The sequence below is a fragment of the Dermacentor silvarum genome, chromosome 2 (assembly GCF_013339745.2).
Source record: "Dermacentor silvarum isolate Dsil-2018 chromosome 2, BIME_Dsil_1.4, whole genome shotgun sequence".
NCBI lineage: Eukaryota > Metazoa > Arthropoda > Arachnida > Ixodida > Ixodidae > Dermacentor > Dermacentor silvarum.
In genome coordinates, this window is record NC_051155.1 from 6,397,046 (window position 1) to 6,417,941 (window position 20,896).

Here is a 20,896-nt window from a genome sequence, read left to right on the forward strand (position 1 = left end):
GCTTTCTCATTTTTCTAAATTGACTTCAACTAACGTTTTCAGATACAGTAATTCCAAATAGAGCGCAAATAGGCTTTAGCGTGGAAGCTTGGGCGTGTTGGTGATTCATTGGCAAAAACACAGCGCAAAAAAGACACGGACACGAGAGAGCGACACGCACACAGCGCTGACTTGCAACAGTGTGTTCATGAGGACATAAGGGAAGAAATATATATGGCACTGCCATGCGCAACATGTGAATAATAAGCAAAACACTGCAGCATAATTTCGATTGATGATAATGATAGCCACGTGCTAACAATGCATACTGGCTGTTTGTCATTCAAATGTTGTTAAGATATGCGATTTCCCGAGATGAAAGTGCAATAGAAGGTGAACTGATGCACGAGCTATCAAATTTCCTTATGAAATCTGCCTCAATGATTTAGCGTGTCAGCTGCGAATTATGCCTAGCCAGCACTTCGCTTTTGTCAAAATATGGCTTACACCCGTGATCACGGCAATGAATGCCCAGATGACCCTGTATCGTGTTGTACACGTTATTATGGTGCTCCCTGAGACGATCGTTTATGCACCTGCCGGTCTGTCCCACGTACTTTTACCCCACAATACATTCAAAAAAGTGGAATTTACATAGGTTCATGTCTTGCGCCTGTCCTCAGTGATATTTACCTTGCAAAAAAAGACCGCACCATTCAGACTTGTCTTGATATGTCCTTAGTCGCTAAAGTCTGCAGATATGTAGATGATTTTTTAGTTCTTATCGAATGTCCAGAGGAGGTGTTTGAGCAGGCTGCAGGGAAAGTGTTAGATGTATTCAGGCAAAACCTGCATCCGTTAGAGCTGACGCATGAGCTACCTGAAAATAACTCGCTAAGGTTTTTGGACGTCAAGCTGTGCTTGTCCAGTAGACACTTGTGCTGGTCCTTTGAACCGAGGAGCGGGAAACCGCTTCTCTCTTTCAAGTCAGCACATTCGAAATTAGTTAAAAGAGGAATCATTAATGTGTGCCTGGTCAATGCCCTCAGAAGGTCATGTCAGCATTCAATGCAAATAAGTTTTGATGCGCAGGTTGACCGCTTGCTATCTGCCGGATACACGAAGGCTTTAATATCAGCAGTCGCGGAAAAACTTTGTAAGCAAATCAAGCTGGGTGAAAACAATCGTGCCCCACGTCCGCCAGTAGAAAAGAAAAAGCTTGCAGTACTTCCGTATATACATGAAGTATCCCACAAACGGAAGGGAGTAGGGCAACGCGCTGGTGTAGCGGTGGTTTTTTCCGCTCCGGAAAAACTATCGAAACTTTGTAGGTTTGGTTCGCAAACCAGGCGTGGGCGTTGTACTGTGAAACACAGGAATCGGTTAGTGTCCTGCACCACTGGCGTGGTGTACATGATTCCTCTCTCCCGTGGAAAAAAGTACGTGGGACAGACCGGCAGGTGCATAAACGATCGTCTCAGAGAGCACCATAATAACGTGTACAACACGATACAGGGTCATCTGGGCATTCATTGCCGTGATCACGGGTGTAAGCCATAATTTGACAAAAGCGAAGTGCTGGCTAGGCATAATTCGCAGCTGACACGCGAAATCATTGAGGCAGATTTCATAAGGAAATTTGATAGCTCGTGCGTCAGTTCACCTTCTATTGCACTTTCATCTCGGGAAATCGCATATCTTAACAACATTTGAATGACAAACAGCCAGTATGCATTGTTAGCACGTGGCTATCATTATCATCAATCGAAATTATGCTGCAGTGTTTTGCTAATTATTCACATGTTGCGCATGGCAGTGCCATATATATTTCTTCCCTCATGTCTTCATGAACAAACTGTTGCAAGTCAGCGCTGTGTGCGTGTCGCTCTCTCGTGTCCGTGTCCTTTTTGCGCTGTGTTTTTGCCAGCAAATAGGCTACACCAAATGTTTATCGACTCATGTCGCCCCGCCTTACTGCGTCTCGTGCAGTTTCAAAACATATGTCGGAGAGATGAAATGCAATATCTGTTATAGGTTTTACGAGTTACGAACCAAACCCGCCCAAGCGCGTTCAGTGTGAAGCGTTAACTAGGCTATAAAAGCGTAGCAGGACAATATTAGTGGAACCGAAATAGCCACTGCCAGCTTGCGCCCTTTAGTCTGCAGGGATATCCGTACAGCGCATTTTAGCCCTGCTCGAATCTGCGCAGAAACGGCAACAGTAAGACAATTATGCTCAAAAATGTTGCTGACGGTTCCCCGAAGTACCTGCTGTAGCTGCCGTTCGCGCGCCTCCAACAAGGGTACGCGCGTGGCGCCCAGAATGTTGACAACTCGCCCGGCAGGCGAGTTGGCAGGTAGAGGTGACGCCCCTGTACCGGCGTATGTACAAGGCTCCGGTGCCGATAAACTATTGAAATTTCAAGCGAAGCTTGTATTGCCTCACAAGTGTCAGCGGCGGTGGTGGTGGTGGTGGTGTCACGCTAAATAGTAGGCCGATCCTGGTGATAGTGCAGAAGGGGTCCTATCTCAATGGCACATACCCCTGTGGGCTCGGGAACCTGTAACGCGCCCTTGAACTACCCTTGTCACACGTGGGACCCAAAGAGGCAAAATCACCAGCGCTATGTCCAATATAGCGGTTAATCACATGTGTTCATCGTGGTCACTTCAGTGTTCTGGCGCTTAAGTAGGAGCACACCTTCCTGCGCCATTTGTTTGGGGTAACTGACCTCTTGGAGGTGCAACGCATGCGCAACGTAACTTAGAACATGATTTAGAAATTACGCGAACGTTATCGTTGATTCTTTGTGTTTTATGTTATGGCTGTCCTCGGGGAACCTAATGTAATCAGGTTGCAAACGAATTCTGCAGTAGTTTCTGGAAACCACGCGGACACCACTGGAACCTTCGATGAGTGATAAAAGCCAACACGCTTGGCCCGCTGATGAGATTTCGACGATCGCCGACCGTGTTCGCCGCTATCGCTGTTCTTAGAATGTAACTTGATTTTGTGGGCACAAGTTCGCCCAAAAAAAGTTAGTTTCTGACGAACAGCACCGTCACGCAGCTCTAAGCAATATCATCGACCATGTGAATTCTCAGGCCCCTGATGCCTTTTGCGGCCTTTTTGTATTCCGAGGTAACACCTTAAAATTTTTTTCCTCGTCATCCCGACACGCATCCTGCACAAGCTTCATGGCAAGACACCTTCCCGTTCCACTCACATCCCGCGGCCGATTCTGTTGGTTTGGCATGCTTCTGTTGTTTGGTTTGGCATGATTCTGTTGTTTGGCTCAGTTAATCGTTACGTGGGCTCGTCCAGGGTCATTCGTTAAGTAGGCGCCCGTCCTGTTATTCGTGCGCTTCAGCCCTAGTTTAATATGCGTGGAAAAGCTTGCTTGAATTATCGGTGAGACTGCATGAGCAGCAGGCGGCAGTCATGGTCAGCAAGTGGGGTTCGCGAGGAGAGCTTCGTTTTAAAATACTGCAATTGCTCATTTGTACACGTGAACAGAAATTTATTGCAATTCTATTCGATTCGGACTCTCTTCGACTGTGATCGGAACAATTGAAACTATAGGTGGCCTGCTTACCTCTACCAGTATGAGTAGGGATACCATGACGTATGTAAATCCAAAGGCCCTGAAGATGGCGTTGAGCAGATTGGGCCGCTTGCCTTGTTTCATCCGCCTGATCTCCTTGTCCCATTCTCTGCGGACAAAATAATGGAACTAGGGAACAGCGCGACAGACGAGGCCGCAGAAGAGGCACACAACATCAGCGATATGTGTAGTTGTGTGCTGCTCCTGCGTGCTCGTCTTTCGCGCTGTTCCGTAGTTCAAGATGTTGAACCAACTAGCCTAGTATCCATAACGTCAACAAGTTTGGGTCATTACATTGTACGTTGTGAAATGTGCTTTATTCAAAGCACAATGAATAATCAGGAACGAATAAGCAGCTTTTTTCCCATACACAGCATTCGAATCCCTCGGAGAGTGCGAGTGATTGCTGTATAATTGAAGAAAAAAAACAGCGCAAGAGAGACGAGGTTGAAAAGAAGACAGGTATAACAAATCAAGGTGTATCAGTCCCCCCATCAAGCTCCTGCTGCTTCAGATCGCTGTTTAGCCGCTACAGTCTGGCCCCCTGAGTGATGTACAGGCTGATGTAGCCGCTACGTAAGTTCACACGATTTATGCCTATGCTGTGTCCACGGGGATGAAACTGATCGTACTCTTTCTCAAAGTATATTTCCCTGCGCACTGTTGACGATTTGTGAAGTCCCAAAACTATTCAAAAAATATCCGTGTTTACAAATAATGACTATTTGATTCGAGTTCGAAATCGATTAGGGCACTAGTCGTTTCGTTATTCGAGTGGTTTCATATTCACACACCCCTACAACATAGTTCATCTTGTTGGTCATCTCGTAATGTCAAGTGCAGGGGCTTCGCAGCTTATCTCAAATATCTGCTACCACAAGTTGAATAAAGCAATGTCACAACATGTGGCAGAAGTGGAAAGGCGCAATCTATGCGCGATGTAGCTGCGGTGGGTTTTGATGAAAGCAGTGCGGCGTGTATTCTAGCACCTCTTGCAGCGCCTGGTGAATTGGACACATCCGCAAGTGCAACAGTGCGTGCGATTTCCAAGTGTGGCTGCAATTTTCGTTAAGAGTACAGAGCGGAACTGCGCTTGCATTCAAACTTCAGGGACGCTACAATAATTGTTTCGCGCGATTCGTTTTTTTTTTCATACACCGTTCTCTTCGGGGTGATAATGTTAGAGGGGCGGCTCTGGACGAAGCAGAAAAATGAACAGCCACGTAATATAATCAAGAGAATATGGATAAGAACTCACGCCTGGAGTCGATCGGCTTTTCTCTCGGAGCGCTCCCACTTTGGACAAGCGTAGAGGTCCTCAACTTGCAGGGTGCGTCGGTAGCCCTTGCGGAAGAGCGGAGTCACCCAGCTGCGCAGATAGCAATCGGTCATCCCGTGAGTCGGTCATCCCACGAGTGGTAATTGCATTGCTAAATCTAAGAGAGACAAAAAACTCAGACGCAGAGGCGTGGCTGTGTTCACATCTGCCTCTCTGTCTGCATTTTTCGTGCTCTTAGCTTTGACAGCACAATCCAGTGTCGCGAGTTTGCCCGCGGCGTCGGCATTTTGATGAAGGCCGACTCCCAAGGCGCCTGCGCACCGAGCACTCCGTGCACATATGTGTCACACACCCCGTGAACGAGGCGCCAACGCCGGACCAAATTCCAAAGCCGACTAATCAGCTTCCGAAAATAACCCAACGACAGCAAGGACAATTACTATGGGGCCCTCTGGAGCGCCAGCGAACGCCGGTTGTGGTCCAAGGACCGAGTCAGAGCCCAGAGATCTCAAAGCACAACAAAATATATTCTAAAAACAAGGCAGTTACATACACACATACACACTTCGGTTAGGGACAACACAATGCAATTCAGATTGGTGATAACAAATTCTTGAAAATTGTAGCGAAGAGAGACGCTAGTGGGTCCGGCTCTAGTGGGCCCAGACGCTAGTGGGTCCAGCGCTTTTGCTCGCGACGACGCTCGTGCTTGAAAGCTGTGCCTCGTTTGACTGTCGACGCTGCGCTGCTCCGATCTCTAATAAACCCTTTACAATTGGTAGAGCGTGCTGCGCCTTCAAAACCTGCACCCTGGAACTTCGATCCCGCACCGTACCTTCGACCATGCCTGAAGAAGCCTCCCAACAAGTGCCTCCCCCTGCACCGGCACCATGCTCTGGTGTGCCTCGCCACAGCGACTCTGCTGTCTTCACAGGCGCGGATGACACCGACGTTGAGGATTGGCTAACGACCTACGAGCGGGTAAGCGCCCACAATAAATGGAACGAAGCCGCTAGGCTCAGCAACGTGCTCTTCTACCTCGCGGGTGTGGCCAGCTTATGGTACAACAACCATGAAACGGATTTTCCGACGTGGTCCGACTTCAAGACGTCTTTTGTGGATGTTTTTGGTCGCCCTGCTGTTCGTAAGCTGCGCGCCGAACAGCGTTTGCGGGAACGAGCTCAGCAAATCGGTGAATCCTTCACAAGCTACATCGAAGACATCCTGGACTTATGCAGGAAAGTCAACGCGACCATGTCGGAGTCAGATAATATCAGGAATGTTATGAAAGGCATAGAAGACGATGCCTTCAATATGCTGCTTGCCAAAAATCCTCGCACGGTGGCAGAGATAATTACACTGTGCCAAAGTTACGAGGAGCTACACATGCAGCGGTCATTGACCCGTCGTCCTACATCGCGCGACGAACACCTCGCTGGCTTGGCGACCATTCCTGATCCGTCAGCGTTGATGGCGGAAATGAAGGCGTTCGTGCGCGAGGAAATCGCACGCCAGCTCTCCTTGATGTCCTTTGCAAAAGCGCAACCTGTACAAGAGCCCACGTCGAGTTTCGAGCCCCCGCTCCGCCGCGTCGTTGCGCACGAACTCAACGAGGTTTTGCCTGAGCGCCACCATCATGTTCCTGCGGCCGCACCTCTCCGCTACGCTGAAGTCGTCGCCAGGCCCCAACAGATCCCTCCGGCTGCACCACTCAGCTACGCGGAAGTCGTCGCCAGGCCCCACCCCTCCTTTCCTCAAGGTGGGCCTCTCACTTACGCCGACGTCTTGGCTCTGCCCCGACCACAGCCCGCCATGCCACCATATCACCAGCCGCCCCGCACAGCGCGTCCTCCTACATGGACGGCGCCCACCACAGTGAATCGGTGGCGTACGTCTGACAACCGGCCTATCTGTTTTGCGTGCGGCTACGCAGGCCACGTCGCTCGCTACTGTAATCGCGTACAGTCGCCCAGCGCTACAACATATGCGCCAAGTCGTATGGTCGGTTCTCCCCGCCCATATTACGACGACCCTTCGGCATCGTCACCTACGTTCCGCCAAACCCCCAATACCCGCCGCTCACCTTCTCCACGCCGACGCTCGCTATCACCGATGCGGCCTCGTCCCGCAGCTCGGGAAGAGGAAAACTAATCGTCGCAGTCCACGAGGCAAGGGCTGCGACGCCGGCGAAACGCGAAAGTCCTCAGGATAGCCCGACGAATGTGATAGACGTGTTTGTTGATGGTGTTCACACATCTGCACTTGTGGACACCGGCGCCGCCGTATCAGTTATGGACGCAAAACTTTGTCGCTTGATTCGGAAAGTTACGATGCCCGTTACTGGACTGTCTCTCCGCACAGCCGGCGCACAGCGTATTCACCCGTTAGCGGCATGCACAGCTCGTGTTGTTATTGAGGACGTTGTATACGCCATCGAATTTATTGTAATTTCGTCATGCTCCCATGACGTTATCGTCGGCTGGGATTTTCTCTCCCGCCACAATGCCGTCATTCATTGCTCACGGGCCGAACTCGAACTGTCGCCACTCTCAGATTTGACGCTCGCCGACAATGCTTCACTTCCGAACAAACTACTCGTCAGACACGACACCACCGTTCCTCCCAACTCGTCAGTGGTTGTCTCTATGTACTGCAGCAGCGTCTCCGACGCCGTCGCACTACTTTCTCCGTCTGGCCGCTTTTTCACTCGAAAAGGTCTACTGCTACCTTTTGCGACGGTGAACATCACACAGGGCTCTACTGTTATATTTATTTGTAACCCGTTCCCGTACCCTGTGTTGCTACTCCAAGGAGAATGTCTGGGCAGTGTCGAAGCTATCGCAGACGTACAAATTACGGGCGTTCCCGAAGACCCATACTGTGCCCGGCACAGTACGCTCGGCTCGATTTCTACGTCTGGCCCATTGCCTATCGATGTGTTCGAGTCTTCTATTGCCGATGACCTTGAACCGGGCCAGCGATCACAGCTGCTCTGCATCTTACAAGAATTTCGTGCTTCTTTCGACATTGGGCAACCTTCCCTGGGCCGGACGTCAACTGTTACGCACCACATCGATACTGGCTCCCAATCACCATTGCGGCAACGCCCATATCGTGTATCGGCTACTGAACGTCGCGTGATTAATGAACAAGTGGCCGATATGCTCCGCCGCGATGTGATCCGACCTTCCCACAGTCCATGGGCATCTCCCGTCGTCCTTGTTATGAAGAAAGACGGTTCTGTACGGTGCAGTGGGGACTATCGGCGCCTCAACAAGATCACTCGTAAGGACGTTTACCCGCTTCCGCGAATCGACGACGCTATTGACAGCCTACAAGGAGCAGAATTTTTTTCATCTCTCGATCTGCGCTCAGGGTATTGGCAAGTACCTATGGCAGATGACGATCGACCGAAGACAGCTATTGTCACGCCCGACGGCTTATACGAATTTAACGTCATGCCGTTTGGACTTTGCAATGCGCCAGCAACTTTTGAGCGCATGATGGATACCGTTCTGCGCGGCTTGAAATGGCACACGTGCTTGCGCTACCTTGATGACGTCGTTGTTTTTGCTCCGGACCTCTCCACGCATCTTCAACGCCTCCGGCGTGTCTTGACGTGTTTGCGAAACGTTGGCCTACAACTAAATTTAAAGAAGTGCCGATTTGCAGCGCGGCAGCTGACGATACTGGGTTACGTCGTTTCCAAGGATGGAATTCTCCCCGATCCAGCCAAGCTTCGTGCCGTCGCCGAATTCCCTAAACCTACGTCCATCAAAGAACTGCGAAGTTTCGTAGGTTTGTCTTCCTACTTCCGACGCTTCATTCGCAATTTCACCGCCATCATATCACCTCTGACGAAACTCCTTGGAAGCAACGGACCCCTTCATTCGTGGTCGTCAGAGTGCGAGGAAGCGTTCGCAAATCTCCGTCGTTTGCTGACGACTCCCCCAATTTTGCGCCACTACGACCCGACGGCCCCTACAGAGGTACACAGAGATGCCAGCGGTGTTGGCTTCGGCGCTGTCCTTGCGCAGCGCAAACCTGGCTTTCCTGAATATGTCGTGGCCTATGCCAGTCGCACCCTTACGAAAGCCGAGACCAATTACACTGTCACGGAAAAAGAGTGTCTGGCGATCATCTGGGCTCTTACTAAGTTCCGACCTTATTTGTATGGCCGCCCATTTGATGTCGTCACGGACCACCACGCACTATGTTGGCTGTCATCATTGAAGGATCCTTCAGATCGTCTTGCCCGCTGGGCACTTCGCCTGCAGGACTACGATATCCTCATGCTGTACCGCAACGGACGCCAACATTCTGACGCCGACGCCCTATCACGTTCTCCCTTGCCTGACGACAATACCTGCTGCTCACTATCCCAGCTCGCTGTTTCTTCAATCAACCTTGAGACTATCGCTTCCGAGCAGCGCAAGGACCCGTGGATTGCTTCGATTATAGACTTGCTTGCTGACCCATCACCACAGTCAACCACTCGTACGTTGCGTCGTCAGGCTCGTCATTTCGCGGTTCGCGACAACCTGCTTCACCGACGCAGTTATACCGTAGACGGCCGCCAGTGGTTGTTAGTAGTTCCTCGCAGTATGCGCTCCGAAATCTGCGCATCCTTTCACGCCGATCCACAGTGCGCACACTCGGGAGTTTTCAAAACCTACCAGCGCCTTCGACAGCGCTACTACTGGCGAGGAATGTACAAGTACGTTCAACAGTTCGTTCGCTCCTGCCCCGACTGCCAGCGCCGGAAATCTTCACCCCAGCTCTCGCCGGCTGCTCTGCAGCCTCTACCCTGCCCTACCCGGCCGTTCGGGCGCGTTGGAATTTATTTGTATGGGCCACTTCCCTTAACGTCGGCTGGTAACCGCTGGGCCATTGTGGCAGTAGATCACCTCACACGATACGCCGAAACCGCCGCTCTTCCTGCAGCTACAGCGCGCGATGTTGCCTCATTCCTGCTTCGCCGATTCATCTTACGGCATGGTCCACCTGAGGAATTGCTCAGTGATCGCGGACGTGTCTTCCTGTCGGAAGTGGTTGAAGCCATTCTTAAAGAGTGCCACGTTATTCATCGCACAACTACGGCGTACCACCCCCAAACCAATGGCCTCACAGAACGCTTCAATCGCACGCTCGGCGACATGCTTTCCATGTACGTCGCCTCCGACCACACGAACTGGGACGCCATTCTGCCCTTCGTCACCTACGCGTACAACACCGCTACTCAGAGCACCACTGGCTTTTCGCCCTTTTTCTTACTATACGGTCGGCACCCGTCGCACATTATTGACACAATTTTACCTTACCGGCCGGATGCATCCGAGGGCTCGCCTATTTCTGCCACAGCAAGGCATGCCGAAGAATGCCGTGACCTCGCACGTGCGTTTACTTCCAACGACCAAGAGCGCCAGAAGAGCACTCGCGGCAACTCCACTTCCGCGGGCACCTTGCTTCCTGGCGCGCTTGTGTGGCTCTCTGTCCCGTTCACCGCCCCTGGCCTCTCATCGAAACTACTCCCGAAGTATGAAGGCCCTTACCGCATCGTCGAACGCGCATCTCCCGTGAATTTAGTCATCGAACCAGTTGAACCGTCTTCGCACCAGCGCCGTCGTGGACGAGACATTGTCCACGTCGACCGCCTCAAGCCATACTACGATCCTGTCATCCTGACCAGCTGTTAGGTCGCCAGACGGCTCCCTTATCACCCCCGGGGTAATTGTAGCGAAGAGAGACGCTAGTGGGTCTAGCTCTAGTGGGCCCAGACGCTAGTGGGTCTAGCGCTTTTGCTCGCAATGGCGCTCATGCTTGAAAGCTGTGCCTCGTTTGACTGTCGACGCTGCGCTGCTCCGATCTCTAATAAACCCTTTACAAAATAATTAATAACAAGCGAATCAATAGGAACAGAAAGTGTCTACTCGTCTTCACCCGTGCTGGTCTTGAGCTGGACGATCTCAGCGTAGCTCGAAGCAAATCTCGAAGAAGGAAATTCTTCCGGAAATGCAGACGCTCGATGAACTCGTCAGTTAGCGTGCCGGGGAATCCCCTTCTTCCGCAGACGGTCAGTCTTCACGTCACATCCCTTCACCGGCGCGGTCTGATCCCCCTTCTGATTTCCGCACGGCGTTTTTATTGTCTTCGCCGGTGCTTCTCGAACCTTCCGACGGAGTCATGATCCCGTAGCATGAGTGGGCACGGCGGACCATCGACGGGCATGTGGCTTAAACCGTTCTGCTACCTCGTGCAGGTGCTTGCTCATGGCCTGGCCGGATCAACGATACCACAACTGTGGCAGCCTGACCTGTCTTCAAGAAATGCAATCGACCATCCCTATCTGCCAAACTTCGCCACGTGCACTTGGACTACAACTGCGACACCGATGCCACGTCACTGCTTTCATGACGCCATTCCTTCGCTGTTTTGGGGCGCGTCACTTGAGGCGCCACCTATTCGTCACGTGACGTCGACGCATCAGTTTATAAGAGAACAGGGGTGCTATGCAGGATGCGCCGAGTTTGGCGAAACTCGGGATCTTCGCGAGCTTTGGCGACGCCCCAAGATGAAAGAACTAATGGTAACAAGACCAAGTTTGTCCGCCGGCATGCCTCCAGTTTCATTGGTTTATCTAGATTCACTCAGGGTGGCTATCATCCCTTGGGCGTTGCCATATGGGCGGCCGACAAACTGGGGCTCACGTGATCATACGGCCGGTGCGTGGTCGTGCCTTCTTTCACTTGTTTGTCGTTCCACCGAGTGCATTACAGGCACAAGCAAGTTATAAGATAAATGCATGCATTTAGTACAATAATATTAGTCACATTACCGTGGGTTGTAAGCATTTTAAGGTTTAGAAGATGTACACTGAATGTGTATTAGACTAATTTGTAGTTTAATACGTTTCGCGTTATGCCACGAGGGGACGTCTGCCCTCCTTTTTTTCTTCTGGATTGGATTGGCATGGCTCGCTACGTGCTTGCGCTAGCATTTCCGAGGACAGATTGGTGTGCGCTTGGTTTTCGCACTGGGCTTTCGGCAGATCTCTCGTTGCTCCTTCTCTTTTCCCTTGATTGGATACTACTGAATCTCGGCCACCGGAATGGACATCACAGCCATGGAAGAGGCCGGTATAGCCTTAGCCATGCGTAATCCAAGAGCCACCTTTGTTCTCACGGATTCCCAGGCGGCGTATCGCAATTTCGCAAGAGGTCAAGTCGGCCACATCGCACACTCAATACTGCAACAGGCTGCGGCCAATCGCCAAGAGGGTCAGTGGAAACAGCTGTTGTGGGTACCAGGGCACGCGTGAGTTCGAGGCAATGAGATTGCTCATGCCTCCGCCCGAGAACTTCTACACCGGGGCTCCGCCGATTCCTCCACAGCACAACTTCTCGCTGACCAGGACTATCCTCAGCCCCTTCTTTCATATTCTGAGATCCTACAACACCTCCGGCTGAGTAGACGCACTTTACCCCCGCCTGATCCCAAATTAGATAAGGCAACGCAGGTAGCATGGAGACGCTTACAAACATTGTCCTTTCCAAATCCTTATGTATTATCAAAGATAGATTCCATGAAATACAATCCGCAATGCAAATTCTGTACCCAGACGGCCACGTTATATACCACATGGTCTGGGCGTGCCAACAGAATCCGCAAATATCGGCCAAACATAATCCGACGACAGTCGAGTGGGAGGCGACCCTGTCCAGCTCGGACCCAGAACAGCAACAAGCCCTGGTCAACCGAGCCCGGACGGCGGCAAAAGCCAATGGTTTTCCGGACTAGGAGGTCTGACCACAAAACGGCTATTAATTTTCAATAATAAATGTTTTATTCTTTCTCTCTCCCTTGATTGGATTGGTGCGGCTCGCTACGTGCTTGCGCTCCGATTTGCGAGCAGAGATTGGTGTGCGCCTGGTTTTCACTCTTGGCTTTTAACAAATCGCTCGTTGCTCGCGCTAAAGAAAGGCTGCGAGTAGGGTGCCTTGATGCGCGTGCGCGCATCGAGGCACTTCAGCTGCCCCAGCTGCGAGACGAAGTGAGCGTCGGCAAGCGCATAAGTGGTTCGCCGCACGCTTACCGTGTAAGCACTCAGGATTGCCGGAAAGCACTCATACAAGGGTCAGAAAACTACGCTTTATTCTCTTTTACTTTGCGATACACCTTCATACTGGCAAGCGTCGAGCGATCGCTCTGGTATAAGCTGGTGGTATAAACCTTAACCGCATGCAATGTAACTCGACCTCTGATATTGTTTCGCAACCGGGTGTAGTGTCGATGTTGCTAAACCAGGTTTATTTTTTCTAAATATAGACTAAGCGACTCTCTTACTAGCCTAATGAATCAACATATATCCAAACGCTACAGCTACGTAGGAAAATACAAAGACTGAAATTTCTTTTTTTTTTTTTTTTGCTTAAAAACAACTGTCTGTCCCTCCACCCACGGGCTTATGTTCAACCACTTAGAGCGCGTCGAACACGGCATCGTCACGCCGATTCTAACACCCGAACTAACCTCTTGTAAGTTTTCCTTCTTCCCGCGCAGTGTAACAGATTGGAACAGCCTACCATTATCACAATTGATAAGTACCGATTCTATTGAACGCATGTGTCTTTAATGTTGACAGTATTGCTATGTCGGCAAGCCTTGTTACTGTTTTCTTTTTCTTTACACGTGAATTTTGTATGATACATCCCACCATCTTCCTTATTCTATTATTTTCAGTATTTTGCAATGGTCGCTCGTTCATCAACATCTGGTACTTGTCGATTTTTTTTTCCCCTCTCGCGAGCATGGTTACAAGGGCTCATATATGGGTATTGCTTTTATTCCTGGTGCCTTAAGCTCTGTGTGATACTGATCTAATGTTTTTGACGTTGTATTCCTTCAGTGTATCTTCTATGAATCTTATTTGGTCGTCGCTTTCATTTTTTTCTTCCGATCATTGCATATGTTGCATTGTGTTTGTTTTTCTTTTTCATATATATATATATATATATATATATATATATATATATATATATCAGTGATGTAAAGAATAACAGGAGCCGGCACAGAAGTAGTTCAAAAAATAGAAGCACGTAGGAAAAACATAACAGGACTTTACTACTCTTATGTTTTTCCTCCGTGCTTCTATTCTTTGAACTACTTTATATATATATATATATATATATAGACGTGTATATGTAAATATTTATGTATTCTGCCCCACCTGCTTGGGGGGGCCCCCATTTGGGTCTGCAGTATCTTTTACACTTCTCTCGCGTTTTCGTTCGCGGCCGTCGGAGCGTCGCGTCGCGGAGGGTGGTGACTCATCCGTAGGCGCAAGTCGGGTTGTCGTCCTCCCTCCCTCTCTCTCTCTGCTCGCCTGGTGAGAGGGTGTGTCGGCGCCACGGTGTAAGAATAAGGAGAGGTGCTGACACTCTCCCCCCAACGCGCGCGAAAGCGCCGCTCGCTCGCGTCCAGATTATGTTCGGCTTGTTTGCAGCTGCTTCGGCGCCGTCGTAGAGGGCGCTGCGGTATGCGGTCCCAGCCTGGGCGGCAAGGCGCGTGCTGCCGCTGCTTCGTCTTCCTGCTTGCATGTGCGGTTGCGCTGTTTTGAAGGCACGATTTTTGTTCGCGTTCGTTTCATGAGCTTGTGCTTGGGTATTGTCGCCACGGGCCCTCGACGAAGGTGGCAGCGGCCTTCTGAGGGGCGTTTGAAATGGCTAGAAAGTGCTTCGTTCCGAACTGCAATTCTGGATACCTGACTTGTGCGGATCGTGTGCCTTTATTCAAAGCGCCGTCCGACAACGGTCGTCTAGAGCAGTGGCGCCTTGCAAATCTGAGGGCAGACCGAACTCTAACGCCTACCGACCATGTCTGCACCAGCCATTTTTAGAGGATACGATATCGATGGCATATTGTCACGACGTCGAAAGCTCGAGGGACAAACGAAACGCACTTGTCGGCAGAGGCAGTAACAAGAACGGACGGTTTTAAAATACCGCGCGCTAGTCACTGCTTCTTCTTCTTGCTATGTTTTTCATAAGTGCCGATGTGTCTTATGTCGTCGTCATCGTCGCGCTAGACACGTGACAATATTACGCGGAGCGCTCGATAAAAGGATTACCACCTTATTTCCAAACTGTCCGAAGAACCTCACACGGTCAAATAAACCTCGAAAGCCGCTGCGGAAGAGAGAACCTCATGTGTGCCGCAGTAGTTCGTGCTAATTTTGCTGCATGTACAAGATATATACTGGGTAGTTTACTATCATGCACCAAGATTTGAAAATATGTTAATGTCATGTAGCTGGACAGAACCAAGGTAATTTTGTCTGCCGTCGCTTGGAGATATTCAGATAACTTTTTTATTCCGCTTAATTACATAATTATTTTCTTAATTGATTAATCAACTTTTTTAGTGCTATAATTGGATAAAAAGTGTGAACGAGAGAATTGTACGGCAGCGTGGAAAACTCCCAATATAACTTTCTGTTGCTCAATACGTGATACATAAAAGTGTTTTCCGAGCGTGAACGAAGCCCGCGAATACAGCAATATTGCCGTGCGACTGGCCGCTCGAGGCACTTTGCGTGTATTCGTGAGCTTCTTTCATGCTCGGAAAAACACTTCTACGTAGCGCCTATTGAGCAATAGAAAGCTGTATTGGGAGTCTTTCATGTTGCTCTACAATTTTCTCATTGACACTTTTAATCTAATTATAATAGTTGAGAAGTTGATCAATAAATAAAACTAATTATCTAATTAGGCGGAATGTAAAAAAAATGTCACAGTTTCGCCCTAAGGGCGAAGCAATGAATGCGATAGCAACACAGCAATGTCATACGAAGTAAGGTGAGCGGCTTTGGTAGCAACAACACGCAGAACTGTTGTCGACGCCATCGGCGTTTTGCCCGCGTTCGCTCAAAATGCGTGCGGCGTTGGTGACTGTTGCCGGAGCCTCTGATATAAATAGGCACTTGGTGCCGCAGCTAAACGTCGCCTCCCTTCCCTCCCCCTCCTCCACGGCCTTCTCGCGCGTCTGAAGAAGGCGCGTTTGCTCTACATATATGGTGATTGTAAAGGAGAACAACAACACGCAGAACTGTTGTCGACGCCATCGGCGTTTTGCCCGCGTTCGCTCAAAATGCGTGCGGCGTTGGTGACTGTTGCCGGAGCCTCTGATATAAATAGGCACTTGGTGCCGCAGCTAAACGTCGCCTCCCTTCCCTCCCCCTCCCCCACTGCCTCTCGCGCGTCTGAAGAAGGCGCGTTTGCTCTACATATATGGTGATTGTAAAGGAGAAAAGAGACGCCTACTTCTGCAGCCCTTAAGCGAGCACGGCGCAGAACGCGCGTTTGTTCTCCGCCGCGCGTTCACTCCCCGTGAAAGACGCGCCCCTCGCGCCCTTTCACTCGCACATACAGCGTTCGGCGCGCGGCGACGATTTTGGCGCTGAGCCGTGCTCCCTCAAGGGCTGCAGAAGATAGCGCCAACCTTTCCCTTTCCCTCAAGAACCACTTACCACCGATTTCATCTCCAAATGACGTCATACGGAACCTCACGGCGACGGCGACGGCGACAGCGACGGCGACGGCGACGCCGACGGCAGAAATCTGCTTTTGAGTGTCCATATAATTGCTATCGCAATAAAATGACTGAGTATCTCCAAGGTACGGCAACAACATTACTATGGTTCTGTCCAGCTAGGTGACATTTGCATATTTTGAAATATTTGTGCACCCTGTAAAATACTGCTGTTTTCTGTGCAGATGTGTGCCTGATTTTCAAATTTGTTCCATCCTGGCTACTGAATTTTTTTTTACAATGCGCGTGCGGTGTATATTACACGCTTGCATGTTTTTATACAACATTTTTCCATTGCGGGAGTGTATGAGACCGCAAGCTTCTGGGATGGTTATCACCTATTAAAATTATCGAGCTGCTTCATGCACAAGTTTTTTCGTATTGTGTCTATGCAAAAAAAAGGGTCTATGGGATTATTGTGTGGTGGGTGTAAGTGTATTTGTGGACAGGCTGTAGCATGCATTGTCAAACACGCTTACATTGGCACATTCTCATATGCAATTTCAGAAAAAGAAAGTCACCTCTTTTTTTAGATCTTGCAAGAGCCACTCAGTCCTGAATGGACGAAAGCCCAATGAATAATATACACGGTCTATGTTAAGTGGAATTGGAATAAAAAAGGCATTTGCCCAGGTTTTCATCAGTAAACTGTGGTAGTGATGCTCTAATTCAAGATGGACGCCTGCCTTCGTCCCGCCTAATGAATTCCCATTTGAAAGAGTAGCTGATGTGCATTCTCATCTTAAGTTCTAGCCATGAACAGCCACTTTGCTCTAGTGCATTGCATATATCGCAAGCTTGCGCCGTTTCATTTCTTAATTTATATCGCGGCCACATTGAATTCGCGCAACGATGATTGAACGGTTTTCTGAGTGTGAATGGAAGCAGCGATAAGCATGAAATACATTTTCTGGTGCAGTCACTATTTTCTTCTGATCGAGGGTAGCACGTGGGCAAACACTTTCATTTTTTATGCTTGAATGAACGGCTAGACCGGACGAAACGAATTGTGCGCGCGAGGGTAACTTCAGTGGGCTTTGAGTGCTGTCCGATTGATCCGTGTTCACGTCATCCACGCCCTGCACAAGGAACCTTCATGTTAGCGAAGCCTGGCAGACTTATCACTTTAATGTGAAATAACGATTTTTTTTTTCGCGCTTTGAGATTTACTCACTCCACTATGAACGAAAATTTAGCGGAGGCAGGGGAATGCCAAGCCGCCGGCGCCGCTAAGCTGGGACCGCTGGCCGCGGCGCCATCTATCTGCTCGCAGCAGAGGTACTCGGTGCGCCCGCGCGCGGCCGAACATAATCTGGACGCTCGCTCGCGCGCAGTGTCAGCACCTAAATATTCTTCCACCGTGGTCGGCGCGCGCGCTCGCTCTCTCTCGTTACCGTAGCCTTCCCGAATCTTGTCGAAGCTTCTAGACTCCGTTAATCGCGTCGGCTGTCTGTGGCGTATGCGCTCTCTACCTCTGTCGAAGCTGCCTAGGGCCGGCTTGCTTCTTCACTGGCTTGAGCGATACGCGGCGCGCGCCTTGATTTAGCGCACTTTTGTAACAATATGAAAATCAGTTGGTGAAGTTTGTTCCGGAGCACTCCATTATGCCGTCTCTCAACGGATCGCTGTCGCTCTGGGGCCTCATGCTCGATCAGTAATACGCTGTGTCGAGTCAAGATGAAAACAACTTGTTTCCAACTGGCAATATATTTGGCCATGATGTCACTTTCAATATGACCACAAAACTTGCTACCTTCGTACCCACACTAACTACTCCGTGTGTCTGCCCTGCCAGTCACGAGTTATCACTAGGACTACAAAACACGGCGGAAACATTGTATGACAGGCGTAGGCGGAAAGGGGAGGGGAGGAGGCTGGGGCCTGACCAGCTTTCCGAACCCCACCCATGTATGCACACACATACACACACGCATACACATACACACACACACATATATATATATATATATATATATATATATATATATATATATATATATATAACCATTAATAACAGTTACACTGGAAACTTCCTGTGACCTCGAAAGATTGTTCACTGAAGTGGCGGGCTTATATGAGTATTTGCAAGACCTCAGAGTAGGAGACAATTCAGTTTTACAGCCTGAGTCCCCTCGCACGGCCAAGAGACTGGCTTCTCTTGGTTGAGCCATGCGACAATCGGATTCAGTTAAACACGTTAGGGAAATACGTGTTTTGTGCGTGTTAAGTCGCCCAATTACACATCTATGAAGAAAGCAATGTAACGCCTTGTAAATATTTTACTGCAAGATATACAATCAAGAATACTTTTCCTGGCGAAAGGTTTTTTAGAAGATAAGACATTACATATAAAAACAATAAACGATATATAACAATTTCTGAACACAACTTATGACTAGAATTATTAGCATAAGTGTAATGTGATTCCATAACGCCATAGTTTCATTACATGTCAAAGCATGCCTTATGCCACTGGTTCGTTTATTTTCCGGAGGCAGAACAAAGGATTAGAGAGTGAAAATTATCAGGTGCCCAAACAATTAAACCTTCACACCGTTCGTCTGAGGGTGGTAGGCAGTACACGTCCAATGTACAATATTGCACTGGTGGAGAAGTGCTTGAATTACATCGGAAAGAAATACGAGCCCACGGTCAATGAGGAGTTCACGAGGACGACCGTGCCGCAGCACAAAACAATTGAGGATGAAAGAGGCGACGTCATGTGCTGTCGCCGTGGGGAGAGCAGCGGTTTCGGCGTATCGTGTAAGGTGGTCGACAGCAACGATAGCCCATCCGTTTCCCGCTGTGGTCAAAGGTAAAGGTCCATATAGGTCAATTCCAACGGGGTCGAATGGGCCGTCTGGGCACGGAAGGGGCTGTAATGAACCTGCGGCAGGATGCGGTGGTTTTTTTTCGTCGCTGACACTCGTGGCAGCCGCGAATGAACTTGCGGACAAAGCGAAACATTCCGCGCCAGTAGTAGCTTTTGCGTAAGCGTTCATAGGTCTTGAAGACACCGCCGTGAGCACACTGAGGGTCGGAGTGAAAGGACGCGCAGATTGTAGAGCGCAGCGTTCGGGGCATCACTAGGAGCCACCTCCTACCATCTGGCGAGTAGTTCCGCCGGTACAAGAGGCCATCACGAATGCTGAAGTGCGAAGCTTGGCGTCGCAATGTTCGAGTGGGCGAAAGGGTGGGTGCCTCGGATAAAACGTCAAGAAGTGAAGCGATCCATGGATCGTGGCGCTGTGCAGAGGACACGGTGGCGACGTCAAGAGCTGACAGTGGGTGGTCTATAGTGGATATAGACGCAGTTTCGGTGGATAGTGGTGACCGCGACAGTGTATCAGCATCGGCGTGCTTGCGTCCGGAGCCATATATAACGCGGATATCAAACTCTTGAAGTCGAAGAGCCCAGCGGGCAAGGCGACCTGACGGATCCTTCAGCGAAGACAACCAACATAATGCATGATGATCCGTAACTACATCAAACGTGCGGCCATATAAGTATGGACGGAACTTGACAAGCGCCCAGACTATTGCCAAGCATTCTTTCTCGGTGACGCTATAGTTTGACTCAGCCTTGGTGAGCGTTCTGCTGGCGTATGCGACGACATACTCTGCGAACCCAGGTTTTCGTTGTGCGAGAACAGCACCCAGGCCGACACCGCTGGCGTCTGTGTGAACCTCAGTTGCGGCCTTAGGATCGTAGTGGCGCAGTATAGGTGGCGACGTCAGGAGACGGCGAACGGTGGAGAAGGCTTGGTCACACTCAGAAGACCACGACGAGAGACTGGTGGCGCTGCTTAAAAGTTGGGTCAAAGGCGCAATTATAGAGGCGAAGTTGCGCACAAACCGGCGAATGTAGGAGCATAACCCTACGAAGCTTCTTAACTGCTTTAGAGTCGTCGGTTTAGGAAAGTCGGTGACGGCACGTAGTTTAGCCGGGTCCGGAAGTACACCGTCCTTTGATACGACGTGACCGAGAATTGTAAGTTTTCGCGCAGCAAAACGGCCCCTCTTGAGATTGACTTGGAGCTGAGCGTTCTCCAGACAAGTCAGGACATGGTTGAGGCGTTCGAGATGGGTTGCGAAATCTGGCGCAAAGACAACAATGTCGTCGAGGTAACAGAGACATATGTGCCACTTCAAACCCCGCAGAACCGAGTCCATCATGCGCTCGAAGGTGGCAGGCGCATTGCAAAGGCCGAAGGGCATGACATTAAATTCATATAGGCCGTAAATCGTGACGAAGGCTGTCTTTTAACGGTCGGCCTCTGCTAAAGGCACCTAACAATACCCGTAACGCAAATCTAACGATGAAAAAAAAAACTCGGCACCTTGTAAGCAATCAAGGGATGTCATTCTCTTCATTATAATATTAACAAATAAATAAGACAGCGATATCTCAAAAGCGCGAAAGGACTTGTAGCACCCACCGACGCTG

The 20,896-nt window shown here is 49.9% G+C and overlaps 1 protein-coding gene across 2 annotated transcripts in view; it reads right to left on the bottom strand.

Annotated features, from left to right (window-relative positions):
* The window catches only part of LOC119441294 (ATP-binding cassette sub-family C member 4-like), a 450,511-nt gene that overhangs the window by 349,091 nt on the left and 80,524 nt on the right, over positions 1 to 20,896 (bottom strand). The window contains exons 2-3 of one of the 2 annotated variants that reach the window (XM_037705919.2): positions 4,843 to 4,953; positions 3,576 to 3,693 (exon numbers count right to left, since the gene is read on the bottom strand). The exons of the other annotated variant lie outside the window; for it this stretch is intronic. Coding sequence (XP_037561847.1) covers positions 3,576 to 3,693; positions 4,843 to 4,953 — 229 coding nt within the window. The remainder of the gene's footprint in view (positions 1 to 3,575; positions 3,694 to 4,842; positions 4,954 to 20,896) is intronic. 2 annotated transcript variants of the gene reach the window in all.